The 14,111-nt window shown below is 44.0% G+C and overlaps 1 protein-coding gene and 1 long non-coding RNA gene across 4 annotated transcripts in view; both read left to right on the plus strand.

The window, feature by feature from the left end:
• The first annotated feature begins 3,686 nt into the window (after positions 1-3,686).
• LOC126514521 (uncharacterized) lies at positions 3,687-8,763 on the plus strand. Of its 2 annotated transcripts, none has more exons than XR_007595595.1 (3): positions 3,687-3,887; positions 4,853-5,363; positions 7,678-8,763. It is a non-coding gene; the product is annotated as an uncharacterized lncRNA (long non-coding RNA). The 2 variants fall into 2 exon arrangements; XR_007595594.1 differs by having other exon boundaries at positions 3,708-3,887; positions 5,245-5,363.
• A 1,655-nt stretch (positions 8,764-10,418) lies between these two features.
• The window catches only part of Fez2 (fasciculation and elongation protein zeta 2), a 39,853-nt gene continuing 36,160 nt past the window's right edge, over positions 10,419-14,111 (plus strand). The window contains exon 1 of one of the 2 annotated variants that reach the window (XM_050163475.1): positions 10,419-12,350. In XM_050163475.1, the coding sequence (XP_050019432.1) occupies positions 12,100-12,350 (251 nt within the window). In that variant the 5' untranslated portion in view covers positions 10,419-12,099. The remainder of the gene's footprint in view (positions 12,351-14,111) is intronic. The other variant, XM_050163477.1, reaches the window with a different exon arrangement.

Raw genomic sequence — 14,111 nt, forward strand, 5'->3', positions numbered from 1 at the left:
CACGTTGGGGCTGGGGCTATCCCTGAGCTGCAGATGACTTGCCTAGCACTCACAAAGTCCCAGGCTCAGTCCCCAGTACTGAAACAGACTAGGCTGGTGATGGAGGAGTGTTATCTGTCTATCTGTTGCTTTCATTGGTTAATTAATAAAGAAAACTGCTTGGCATGATAGGTTAGAACAGAGGTGGGTGGAGTAGACAGAACAGAATGTTGGGAAGAAGGGAAGTGAGTTAGTCGCCATGATTTTCCAACTCAAGATGGGTGTAGGCTAGAATCCTTCCTGGTAAGCCACCACCTCGTGGTGCTACACTCATTAATAGATATGGGTTAATCAAGATGTGAGAGTTAGCCAATAATAGACTAGAACTAATGGGCCAGGCAGTATTTAAAAGAATACAGTTTCCATGTAATTATTTCAGGTAAAGCTAGCTGGCGGCCGGGAGCAGGGTGGTGGGAAGCAGCCTGCCACTCCATCAATGGGTTGATTCTGCCTACTCTCTCTCTCTCCATCTCTGTTCTGATTTTCCCAACTTGCTCTATTCTGCCCCGTCATAGTCCCAAGCATCTTCTTTATTCATTAACCAATAAAAGCAACACACATACAGAAGGACTTCCCACACCACTTAAGGACAATGCAAGTGGTTTTTGCGGTGATTGGTATTCCATCTGTGAACTGACGTCACTCCTCAGTTTTACGCTAGGCATTCATCTTGGTGCTCACCAGCCTTTTGTTTCTGACTCCAGTTCCTGGAAGATAAGTTCCCAGTATCCCTGACTCAGTAACCCCTCTCACACCTGAGAATATACAGCCATGATTATCTACTTGTTATGTTATGACTAACTGCTTTTATTTTGCTTCTGTAATGTGCTTACGCAGATACCCAGAGGTTGTTTTGAGTCACTTTAACACTTAAACTTGGCAGAACAGAGCAGTTTTTGCTTGCTTGTGTAGATGGTGAAGGTCTTCTTGTGGTTTTCGCCTTTAAAAAACCTTTCCATATCCCCTTCCTTCATGGCAATCTCAAATCTGGCTCAGAGATCGTTCATCCTGCTAGCCGTCAATCAATAAATCTTTTAATTATAATGAGATTGAGTTTATGATCTTTTTCCAATGGCTCACAAACTTCATAACAGTAAGGATCCCTTATTGTACATTGCATAGCTTATCTCAGGGCCCCCAGAACTTAAACTTCCTCACTTTCATGGCATGTCCTTTTCTGCACCAGATCCATGTCTCTCGTCACAACCTGCAGAGATCCGACCGATTGCTAGGAGACTATTCTGAGGAAAGCTCCCGTTTCTGCATGACTGTGTCTCAGGGTATTTCCTGCTCTGCCAGATTCTTGATCACTGTGCATCTCACGTGTGAGGGCAGAGCGTGGTCAGACCCTCACACGTTGCTATGGAGACCATCACTGTTTTCTGAATGCTTGGTTCAGAAAATGGTTCGGACATAGCTTCGACATCTGCCCCAGGGTCTCTTTGATGCCCCACTGCCCTCCACTGGTTAGTCAAATCCCAGTGGCAGGCCTAGATTCCCACCTACCAGTATCACTGGCTGACCAGACTTCCCAGGCTGGTCTCTGGATCTGATTACAGAAAAAGGTGGAACTGCCCTAGGTAAATAACAGGTGCCCTTTTGTCCCTTCAGGTCGAGCCTGGGTTGGGCTTGGAATGAAAATACTTTGAATGTCTTTGTGAAAAACAATTAGTGCCTTCCTGAGTGCAAGTCTGGCTGCAGTCTGAGTCTCAGGAAAATCAGTTGTAGGGAGCACAAGTTTAAAAAGTAAAATAATGGAGAAATGGATGAAAAATAGGAAGAAATCAAAACCCTCCAAATGAGAGACGCAACAACCTGAAGAGTAACATTAGAGAGAGGGACTAGAGGGCCGCTCAGTGGGTAATGTGCTCGCTGTAAAAGCGTAATGGCGTGAGCTAGGAAGTCCAGATGTGCATGGTGCAGTGCAGATGCCCAGATACACACCGGGGAACATGTCTGCAACCCCAGCGCTGAGGAGGGTTGAGGGGAGACAGAGACTAGCAGACTGAGGAGCTGGATGGCCGGCTAGTCTAGCTGAAAGAGCAAGCTCCAGGTTCAGTAGGAAACCTTAGTTTAAAAATAATAATAATGAAAATGAACCAAGAAAACAAAACAAAAATGGAAACAACAGCAACAGGAAGTAAAGTGGAGATCCACAGAGGAAGACATCCAGCTTCAACGGCTGGCTTTCACATGCACACAGCACACACGGGTGCATATGACCCCACACATAGGGGCACATGTATGTACATATGGCACAGGGCACACACATAGGAAAGATCTGACCAACAGTGGATAAAATGGGGTCTGTATGCAATGAGTGTGAGAAATGAGTTCTGTTTGAAACCGTGTTTCGGCCAAATGCGTGAAGGCATGAATTAATTTTAAAAAAAAACCACAAAACCACATCTTGTGGTTTATTTTGCCCACCATTTGTTTTAAGGTAGGTGTTTTTGGATTAGCAAAGCAGTCAGTATGAGAACACAATTACCGAACCTGAAAAAGGACATTGTGTGATTGAAGGAACTCAAGGGCTGATTGCAAATCCCAGGATAATAAATGAAAATAGCATTATTCCCTGAAACCTATAGGAAGTAAATTTGATTTAAAAACTCATCTGATGTATGTGTAACCATCATCCGCAAATACAATAACTAGAACAAAGTGACTGGGCGAACTCTCCTTACTCTCCTGATATCTTGGGACACCATACATACTTTTTTATAGCAGGCCTGCAATTAAATAATGTGATTTCAAAGAACTTAATATTGTTTATTTTATTGAACAATGGAGACAAGTCTCTCCTTCCGGAGTCATTTAATGTAAAAAATCAATGTCAAGGTCTGAGTCTCTAAGTATTAAGAGCATGGTTTTTAGCTTGCGTCACCTTTTGCCTGTGGGAGAGCATTTTAATATCACTTTTAGGTAAAGGACAGATGGGAACAGATTGATCATCCAAAACAATCCATGGAGACAAATATCACATTATAAACCATTCATAGGCGGGGCACTGAAGAAACAGGGACTTGGATTCACCTCTCTCGTTCCAGCGTGAGCCAGAGAGGGCGTCTTTTTTATTGACAGGAAAACCTGGAAAAGTATGTAGAGTTTTTTGTACCTTTCCTGGACCTTAAGTCAGGTGTGGTGGTGCATGCTGGTATCCTAGCTCGCACTCAGGAAACAGAGGCAGGAGGACCACCACAAGTGTGAGGGCAGCCTTGCCTACCTAACAAGTCCTGGCTATCCAGGGCCACAAATAGAGAACCTGTCTCAGAACATAATGAACATTTCCCAGGTACCAATAACAGAGGGTTTTTTTTTTTTCTGCTACTTTCGTACATTTTCATCTGCTTAGTTAAAGATTATCCAACAAAGGATCGAAAGCTTATCAGAAGTGAGGGACTTAAGTGTTCTGACCTAGTATTTTCCCCTCTGTATTAACTCTCTCCTCATTCTTGTAACACACAAGCCATCCCTATAGAGGGCTGGGAAGTTGAGGTTTGAGACAAAGCAAACTTGAATAACAAAGAAGAGTAAATGAATCATTTTTCAAACATAATTGCCAGATAAAAGTAGTGATGTGCTAGCATTGTGTCGCAGATTCTGTGATGTAGAAGGGCCCCGACTTATCAAACACCAAGCTGACCTGAAGGTGGGGTTGACAGATGAATTACCTGGCCCAGATCAAAGCGTTTCACTGCAAAGGGGACCTTGTCACATCCATCCCTTCAATCGCTCGCTTCCTGAAAGTGAACCAGAAGGCATCCTGCTGCCCTCACCTTCTGAACTGAACCTTCTCTGTAACTCCTTTGTCCCGGGCTCCAGTCCTCCGTGATTCCCAGTACTCGGTATTGGTTCTTCTTTCATGACGGGGATGAAAAAGTTGCTAACTGTTTCTTTTTTTTCTTCTTCTTCTTCTTGATCTCTGCTCTATTTAAGCAAGCAGAATGCATGACTATTTCAGCCTGGAATTTGGGGGTAAATTTCATTTAGATGGTGGGCGTCTCTCTTCTACTCCTTTTCTCTGTTTCCACTTGGCATTGTTTTTATTAACATGTTAACTATCAGCCTATTGGCAGCATAGGGGTGCCAGCTGACCCCGATTCAAGGGGTTGTACTTGGCGTATACCGAAATAACACATCCCTTGAGCCTTTCTCTTTGGCCGAATTGACATTTTTTGGATAATTACCATTGTTTTTCAAAGTAAATGGGATATCTTTGTGCACCAACAGGGCCGTGGGTGGGAGGAGTCCAACAAGGATGAGAAGCGGGGCTGGGTTTGTGAGCCCAAGGAGGTGAGGGCTGAAGGTCACCAAGTCACAGAAGTATCGTGTTGAAATGGCTGATTTGCCAGGCCATATCAATGAGAAAGCTCAGCTTTAGGTTTAGGTGCTAATGTAAGTCACTCTGTCTTGTATGCGTGCTCATCTGCCTGCTCCTGCTGAGACCAGCAGACAGGCAGGGTTGGGTCTGCTACTTTTGTTTTCTATTTTGGAACCCTTCCATCCCTGTAGCCTTTCTTTCTCCCCACTATTGCTAGTTTTTCTAACTTTTTTTTTCTTTTTGAAAGGTACACCCCTTTTACAACGACTCAAGTACTCTTTTGAGACATCTTCTGGGTCTCCAGGGGGGGGAAAAATCATACTTCCTGGTCCAACAAATATCAAAAATGTGGGTCCCTCCCACCCTGCCTCTCCATTGTCCTGACTCTAGATGCCATCACCATAGAACTTGCCCCAGCCTCTGGCCTTAATAATTCTCCAAGTAGGAAATAGTCCCCTTCTTAATGTCTCGCATGATTCTAAACTCCAGGCCTGCACCTGAGGTTCTTCTGTGAACTCACGTGATGTCATGCTCTGGGCTCATGGGGACCCTGCGGTCCAGGTCTCTTATCTGAGAAACCACCTGGCTGAAGATGAAGACGCTGTGCACTCCACATGCCCAACGTCTGGTCTCTGGGGAGTTCTCTCGTGGGCACCCACTGGAGAGTACACTAAACCCTCTTGGTCTGCCCCACAGTCCAGAACGCCCACTCCTCCGTCCTTTGTGTGTGTGTGTGTGGGGGGGGGGGTGACGTGAGCAGAAAGATCTAGTTCTGCTCTTTACACATCGGTCATCCATTTAACACACTGTCGAGACTTTTCCAGGGCCTCTAACAAAGCCAGAAGGAAAAAATGGAATTGACTCTTTCCCAAACTTCTAAGGCACCTTGTGGGGACTTCTTGAAGCCATTGTGGGGGCTGTGGAAGATGGATTGGCATTACTCTGCCAGGGTCAAGATGACAAGAGCCGAGGTTCCGCATAGGAGTTCTAACGGACGCAGGTCAGTCCACAGTAAGAGGAAAAGGTTGCGGCTGGGGTTAGCCGGCAGTCCGGGCACAGGAATCCTAGAGAATGCACGTTCATGCCCGTACCTGATGGCTCCCTAGTGTAGGTGTGGTTCATAGAGTGGAATGAGTCAGTAAAATTCAAAGTCTGGTGCCAACTTGGGGCTTTTTAAATCCCCCATCCTGTGAGATTTCAGAGACATACTGATTCGCTTTCCCAAGCAGCAAATCAGTCTCTTGGGCTTGTAACTAACATTTCTCTCTTTAAGTGACATAAGAAGGACTTTACAAGTCCCCCTAGCTTCAACCCTGCATTGGTAAATTAGAAAGAGCGACTTCGGTGTCTATCCTACTCAAATTGAGCAGAAAATTGAGTAATTACTTGTTTGCTTAATTTACACAAACAATTATCTTAACAGTCCACTTTGTTTTGGTTTTGTGAATCCAATTCCTGTCTGGCTTCAAGAGGATGTCTGTTTAGGTTCAGACCATTTGGAAGAGGCTTTTTTGATGGGGCAGTATTGATTTAGCTCTTTTGCTATCAAAACACTGATGTATTTTAAAAGACCCAGGGTAAAAACATATTCTATCAGACTTACAGCTTTAAAAAATTTTGTTAGGGGCCAGTAAGTTGGCTTAGCAGGTAAAGGTGTCTACAGTCAAGCTTGATGATATGAGTTCAAGGCTCAGAATCCTCAAGGCAGAAAGCTAGACCCAGCCCCTACAAGCTGTCTTCTGACCGTCACTCGTGTGTCGTGGAACTTGTGGGCACATGTGTGCACAAACCACATATACACACAAAATAAATACATGTGAAAAAATTAAAATTATGTTATATGTAGACTAGCTAATCCCATCCTTATTCTCACATTCTTCCCATTTATAAAGTGAAATTTTTCTTTAAAGATAGCAAGAAAAATTTTTGAACATCAAAACTTAGGAGGTTTGAAAGAGTAAGGATGTAGGAAAAAAAATCCCAAGAATAAACCACCTCAATTATTAATAATTTTGGAATTCTTTGTATTTATTCTCCGTGTCTTTCATATCATGCATCTCAATTCCATTAATTTCCTAGCCCTTCAGATCCACCCTCTGCCCTTGCAAGTGCCCCCCAATAAAATAAAATAAAATAAAATTTAAGAGAGAAAAAGGAGAAAAGGAAGACTTTTGTCATGGAAGCTGCAATGTGACACAGCGTGTCACACTGTAAACTCATTTATCTATGTATCTTTACTTGCAAGTGTTCACTGCAAAGAGTCTGGTTCGAGGCCTCTGGTTTCTGCTACACTATCAATGCTGGGTCCTCACTAAGACTCCTCTTGGATATCCTGTTGCTGCCCTGTGTTATGGACATCTGGCAGCTTTGGGTCTACAGGACTGGGTCTTCATGCGCTCCAGCAAGTCATAGATAGGGTGGATGTTGGGGTGAATCAACTCATAACCTTGGTTCTGAGCCTGGGCTGTTAGTTTCAGGGTTGGTCAGCCCACCAGCTCTCCCTTGTCCTCCCTGGTCCTCACCACCAGGGTGAGCTCTCCAGCACTCTCCTGGCTAGTTCACCCCTTGCCATGATGAACAAGCAGAGGGGTCAGTTCTGCTTTCACACCCCCAGGGGCTACTCTCCCAAAGCTACACCTTCAGGGTCAACTCTACTGAAATCACCTTGATTATAATGCTATTTTCTTATCATCCTCATCGGTGTAAATTTTGGGGGATAGCTCTGGTGGTTTTTGTGGGATATTGCTGGGTAATATGATTACCTAAGCCTGATTACTGTATATCAATACCTAAATTATTAAAATATATAGAATATTTCTATATATATTAATAAATATTTCAGAAGATAAAGCACAATGATGTGTCTAATGCACATGCACATGAAATATGTAACTATATCAGAACCAAAGTACAATGTTGCTGAATATTTGTTTCACTATGCAGAGATGTATTGTATTTGTTTAATTATGTAAATATGTGTTGTTGTTTTTACCTTGACTGCCTAAGGCACTTGATTGGTCTAAGAAAAAGTTAAACAGCCAATAGTGAGGGAGGAGGTATAGGTGGAACTTCTGGCCAAGGACAGTAAGTAGCAGGAGGAATTTAGGCTCAGGAAAGAAAGAAAAGGAGACAGCAGGGAGATGCCAGGGGCCAGCCAGCCAGATGCAGATGAGGCAGGAAAGACAGACAGACAGAAGGAATGAAAGGTAAAAAGCCCCATGGTAAAATGTAAATGAATAGAAGCAGGTTAAATTAAGTTAAAAGAGCTAGTGGGTCAACCTTCATAATTAATAAGTCTGTGTGTCTTTATTTAGGAAGCTGGTTGGTGGCCCAAAGAAAATTCCAACTACAGTCCAGTGCTCTACTGAAGAGCTGAATTCCCCTGACCTCCTGACCTCTCATCTGCTACAGACTCCTCTGAATTATCTACTTCTCTTAGGGACCCATTGGGGTCTCCTCTGATGTCTCCAGACCTTCCCTTTTATTGCCATTTACTTACTGTTCATTTGCCATTTTAGAAGAAACTTATTTCCCACCACACTCCCAAATGAATATGAAGTGGGCTTGTTCCATTTCTTGAGAGCAGTAACCTTTTCTTTCTTTTTCTTTAATGGCTGGGCTATACAGATGTCCCATCTCCACTGAATGTCTCCTCTATAACTCCAACATTGAATGTTCAAAAAACTCAAGTTCACCAACACCAATAGTCTACTTTATTAATGGTGTATTACTTTGCAGTAATTTACATAATGGTAGCATGAAATGTAGATTTACATCAGAGGTAAAGTAAGAGAGATATCAGAGTAAGCACATTTTAACGTTAGGTAAAGAATGCTATCAATGTTATTTTGCAGCTAGCATTCAGAGACCAGCATCTGATGACACAGAACACACGCAGACATGTACTCAGAGTACATGTCTGTTCTGGTACCTTGCAGAGGGTCGTCTTGGCTCCCTATCTTGGTAACCAACTGCTCTTGCTCAAGTTGAATGAAGACCCTAATTTAACCATTAAACAAAGTGGAACTGTTTACTAGATACTTCCCCTGTCAGATTTAAATAACCGGAATGAAATGTTCTTTATTAACAAAGCTAAATTGTGTGAGGTCTTCGTTTTAATTGGCTTATAATATACATATTTATGGGGTAAAATGTAGTAACTTGATAAAAGCTTACATTTTGTGATAATCAAATCAGGGCAATTAGCATTTCCATTTCATAAAAATTATGGCTTCTTTTTGTGTGGTCTTTGACTACTCAAACACTTTTTAAACAGGGAAACAAATCGAAAGAAGTCACTTTTTTAATTTGACAAGCAAACACATTTTCCTTAAATCTATGGGTCAATATAGATTGCTGTCTTTTCTGTTTTAATTTTCTTCTCTGTCTGTACTGAAGAGCTGGATTCCCCTAGCCTCCTGGCTTCTCTTCTGCTGCAGACTCCTCAGAATTATCTACTTCTTTTAGAGACCCATTGGTGTGTCCTCTGATGTCTCCAGATCTCCCCCTCTACTCAGATGTCACTTAGAAAGTCTGTCTTTCTCTGTCTCTCTTTTTGTAATTCTAAGTAAATTTATCCATTTTCTGAGTTTTTCTCTAGCAAATTTGATTTATAGACCTTCTTATTTGTTGCTTTATGACCCTTTAGCATTTGCTAAGCATGGTACTTTGACAATTAGACATTTTTGGTATATAAATATATGTATATATATATATATATATTTCTGTTTTTTCTTTTTATTTATTCTTCTCTCATACAATACATCCTTTCTGCAATTTCCCCTCCCTCCACTCATCTCAGCTTCCCACCACCTCCCTTCTTCCCCAGATTCACTGTTCCTCCATTTCCCTTCAGAAAAGAGCAGGCCCCCAGGGATATCAACTCAACACAGCAGAATAAGAAGCAATGAGACCAAGCATAAGCCCTCATATCAAGGCTGAACGTGGCCATCCAGTAGGAGGAAAGGGTCTCAAGAGCAGACTACAGAGTCAGAGACACCCCCACTGTTAGGGATTGCACTAAAACCTGTTGAAATAAGAGCGGCGGGGCTGCGTCCCCAACACCCCGGCCGCTTGGCTAGCTCATGCCCGAAATAACAACACACAAACTGTATTCATTTAAGAACTGCTTGGCCCATGAACTCTAGCCCTTACAGGCTAATTCTCGCACCTGGACTAGCCCATTTCTAATGATGTGTGTAAGCACCCCAAGGTGCGCTTACCGGGAAGATTCTGGCCTAAGTCCATCGTGGGTTGCAGCTGCCTGGGAGAGCAGAGCATGGCGGCTGTCCGGTCCCTCTGGAAGCAGCGCAGAGTCTGACCTCACTTCCTCTTCCGCCCAGAATTCTATTCTGTTTCCTCCTCCCATCTATCTTTTAACCTATCAGGGCCAAGGAGTTCCTTTATTGCTTAACCAATGAAATCAACAGATTGATCTATGACACTCCCACATTAAAAACCCCAAGCTAAACAACACAGCATGTTTGCAGAGGACCAAGTACAGACCCACGCAGGCTCCTCGGTCGCCATGTCAGTCTCTGGGAGTACTCAGTACTTCCTTTCTTTTTTGTTTTATATTTTCAGATTAATTACATGTTTAGGTGCTTTACAAGTTAAATAATATACTTTTCTATTTTTAATTTAAGTTTCCACTGGGATATGAGATATGCAGAAATTTTAATGCACTGTAAAACCAGAATGTTTCCATCTCAGTGTTTATGTGAACACAGTACTCAAGTACCATGAAGCTGTTATTCTGTCTCTTCTAATTTTGAGCCAAATGTTATAAATCATTTTTCTCAGCTAACTTTTTTCTTTTTAAATTTAGTTTTAATTTAGAACCTTACAGCTTTCCCATCTCAAGTGCCCCACCCCAAATTCATGGCCTCTTTTTCTTTATTATTGGTACATGTGTAAGCCAGCTTTTCTTTTTCTCTTCCTTCCTTCCTTCCTTCCTTCCTTCCTTCCTTCCTTCCTTCCTTCCTTCCTCCCTCCCTCCCTCCCTCCCTCCCTCCCTCCCTCTCTCTCTCTCTCTCTCTCTCTCTCTCTCTCTCTCTCTCTCTTTCTTTCTCTCTTTTCTTTTTTTTCTTTTAGTTTTTCAAAACAAGGCTTCTGTGTAGCTTTGGAGCCTGTCCTGGAACTAGCTCTTATAGACCAGGCTGACCTCGAGTTCACAGAGATCTGCCTGCCTCTGCCTCCCGAGTGCTGGAATAAAAGCCATGCATCACCACTGCCCAGCAGCTAATTTTTCTTAATCTATCAAATGAAGAACGTCCTTGACACATGTTCATTTTCATGGGGTCTCTTCTAGGAGCTGGCAGAAAACAATAGGCATAAAATAATGAAATTTGAGTGAGCCAGTTGGTGGAACTAGTCTGTATGAGGTGGTTAAAGGAGACCTGCTTCCTCCTCAGAGGCTCTGTGCGAGTGTACTGTCTACACCCTAAGCTGGTGCTCTCATTTTCAGTTCTGAGCCAGGGTAGGAAGTTCAAATTTGGCTGAGGGGGAGGAGCGTTAACCGGAAGGAGAGCTGAGAAGAAATACTAAGTGAAGATTTCAGGGAACCGGAACTTGGAAGCTAGTAGTTTCTGAGAAAAGTTGGTTGAGTCAAAAAGAGTCTAAGGAAGGGAGGGGTGGGTGCCACAACTTGCGCTGAAATGGGTCTCCTATTGGATGACTTCTGACACTTGCCATCTCTCCACCTCCTTTTGCCTGGAGAGGAGTGCAGAGGGGGTATACTGTATGTTATGTAATTTATTAGGCATTTTGTATCCATTGTTTTATTTAATTATATATAAAAACAAGCCCTCTGGATAGAACTGCTCATAAATTTTTATAGACTCCTGAGTACGTGTGTATATAAAATATTTTATAATACATTATTTAATGATGTATCACCCTCTAAATGACACATTTGAAGAGATACTGTTCTTTTCAATCCCTGGGCATTTTCTGCTTATATCTACTTGCTCTAATTTTTATTAGTTAAATACACATAACAAAACTATACTCCTAGCCGTACTTCAGGGTACGGCGTAGTCACACTGCCTACAACCACTGCTCTCTACTTCCAGAAATCTTTTCAACTTGCAAAACAGAGAAGCTATCTATATCCATGAAACAAACTTCCCATACCTGTGTCACACGTTTACAGAATTTAATTTTCACTTCGCCTTCACAGTCCAGGTATGGTTAGTAATAAGGTAGTGCCCACGGATGGCAACCAGGTGGGTATTTACACTCCAGGCATTTACTCAGTACTTCGAGAATATCCGCTCACCTAATTATTCAGCCTGCGTGTGCTTTGCACGTGGGGGAGATATGTTTGTGGAACGAATTTTGGTTACCATTTAAACATTTCCCAGTAACTCTTGTCATTCTGGATGGAATGTTACCAGACAGGTCCCCTGGGGCAAAAAAAAAAAATCTAACACTAGGTTTTAAAAAACTCTTCCTTTTTAGCCACTTTTAGACAGGGACGCCGAGGGAACTTTTTTCTAAATGATCAAGAACATAGGAAGTGACTCAACTCAGTTAAGACCTTCTTTTCCCTGGGAACTAGTGGTCAGCTCCAAAAGACACCAGAAGATGATTCTAGGGGACACTTTAGGACTCGCACACCCCGAGCAGAAGGCCAAGGGGCGTGGCCACGAGTGGGCGTTACCAGGGGGCGTGGTCCTACAGCGACAGGGCGTGGCCGGCCGGCCGGGGAGGGGTGCGCGCCGGCAGCGGGCGCGATGGCGGCGGACGGGGACTGGCAGGATTTCTACGAGTTCCAGGAGCCGGCCCGGAGCGTCCAGGACCAGGAGAACTGTAACGCGAGCCCTGAGGCCGAAGCTGGGGCACCCGCGGGCGGCGACAGCTTCCCGGCCTTGGCCTGCAGCCTGGAGGAGAAGCTGAGCCTGTGCTTCCGCCCCTCGGAGGACGCCGAGCCCCCGCGGACGACCGTGCGGCCCATCACGGAGCGCAGCCTCCGGCAAGGCGACGAGTGAGTGCGGGCCGGGGATCGGGCGGGAGCAGCCCCCACCTCGCCCTGCCCCCGCCGCCACCGGGAGTCCGAGCAGGCCCCGCCCCACGCCCTCCTTCCTCCTTTGGCAGCTCCCAGCCCCGCCCCGAGCTGCTGGCCTGGCCGGCTGGAGTTTAAAAGCCCTTTGCCTTCCCTTGAACCCTCCTGCAGACCCCTGTGTGCTGCCTCCTGGGGCAGGGGCGGGTCATTCGTTCATTCAACTCGCTTCTGTTAAAGCCCCTGCCAAGTACTTGGCACTGGGCATGACCAAAGTGTGCATTGCTCCTTCCAAGTAGGACACCAAGTGGGATGGGACATAGGTCTGTTAAATGGATGTTTTATGGATGTGATGAGTGCTTTGATAGATATTTGTACCGGATATAGGAGAATTATTTCAAAGGGGATGTCCGAATGAAGACTTCATAGGGCAAGCAGCCCGCAAATTAAATCCTGATGGAGTCAGGTGCAAAGTTGCAGGGGTGTGAGGTACCATTGATGACAGAGAAGTCTGTTAGGACCACAAGAGCAAACTGCCACAGAAGCAAAAATGAAGGGCGGCAGTTACTAATGTCAAGGATCCGACAGTGTATTGGGAAGACTAGTTAGTGCACGGCAGGCAATGGCTACAGAATCTTTTATGTGACTACTTTATGAGAACGTTCACAAGGGTTGACGAGAGCACTTTATTTAAACACTTAAACTCCAGTCATTGTTTGGTTAAGTGAAAGTTGTGATTATGGACCATGATTTTACCTCATAAGAAAACTAAGAGAATGGTGAGAGCCAGCGCGCTAGAGTGTTTTGTTTGTAGGGAGACCGGAGGCCCTAGGTGCACTGAGTTCTCTCAGAAGGCTTGGGTGGGACCTATTTCCAAACACTGGAGCGGTGAGGGGCTAGAGGTTAGTTAGAAAAAGAAACCTTTTTATTACATTTTATTAATTTTTTTGTGAGTACTTGTGTAAGTGTGGGTGGGTGCAGCAAGGCTCTCCAGTGCGGTGGCACATCCTTGGAGTCAAAGGACCCCTCATGGATGGTGCTTCCTTTTTTCCAACCATGTGGCTCCCCAGCATCATTGGTCTCCGTGGCTGTAGGCGCCTTTACCGGCCAAGCTGTGTGAGAAATTCTCGAATGATGATAGGACTCCTGTTAAGAAAAGAGTTTTACCTGCAAACTTGAAGAAGTCCTTGTTTTTTACTGCTGAGTAGTACTCTAATATGTATATATTCCATACTTTCTTCATCCATTCTTCCGTTGATGGGCATCTAGGTTGTTTCCAGGTTCTGGCTATTACAAACAATGCTGCTATGAACATAGTTGAGCATCTCTTGGGTATATTCCCAAGAGTGTATTGCTGGGTAGAGGGGTAGGTTGATCCCAAATTTCCTGAGAAACCGCCACACTGCTTTCCAAAGTGGTTGCACAAGTTTGCACTCCCACCAGCAGTGGATGAGGGTACCCCTTTCTCCACAACCTCTCCAGCAAAGGCTATCAATGGTGTTTTTTTATTTTAGCCATTCTGACAGGTTTAAGATGGTATCTTAAAGTTGTCTTGATTTGCATTTCCCTGATCGCTAAGGAAGTTGAGCATGACCTTCAGTGTCTTTTGGCCATTTGAATTTCTTCTGTTGAGAGATCTCTGTTCAGCTCAGTGCCCCATTTTATAATTGGGTTGATTAGCCTTTTACGGTCTAGTTTCTTGAGTTCTTTATATATTTTGGAGATCAGACCTTTGTCAGTTGCAGG

The sequence above is a fragment of the Alexandromys fortis genome, unplaced genomic scaffold (genome assembly GCF_014885135.2).
Source record: "Alexandromys fortis isolate MF-2015 unplaced genomic scaffold, M_Fortis_MF-2015_v1.1 scaffold_136, whole genome shotgun sequence".
Lineage (NCBI taxonomy): Eukaryota > Metazoa > Chordata > Mammalia > Rodentia > Cricetidae > Alexandromys > Alexandromys fortis.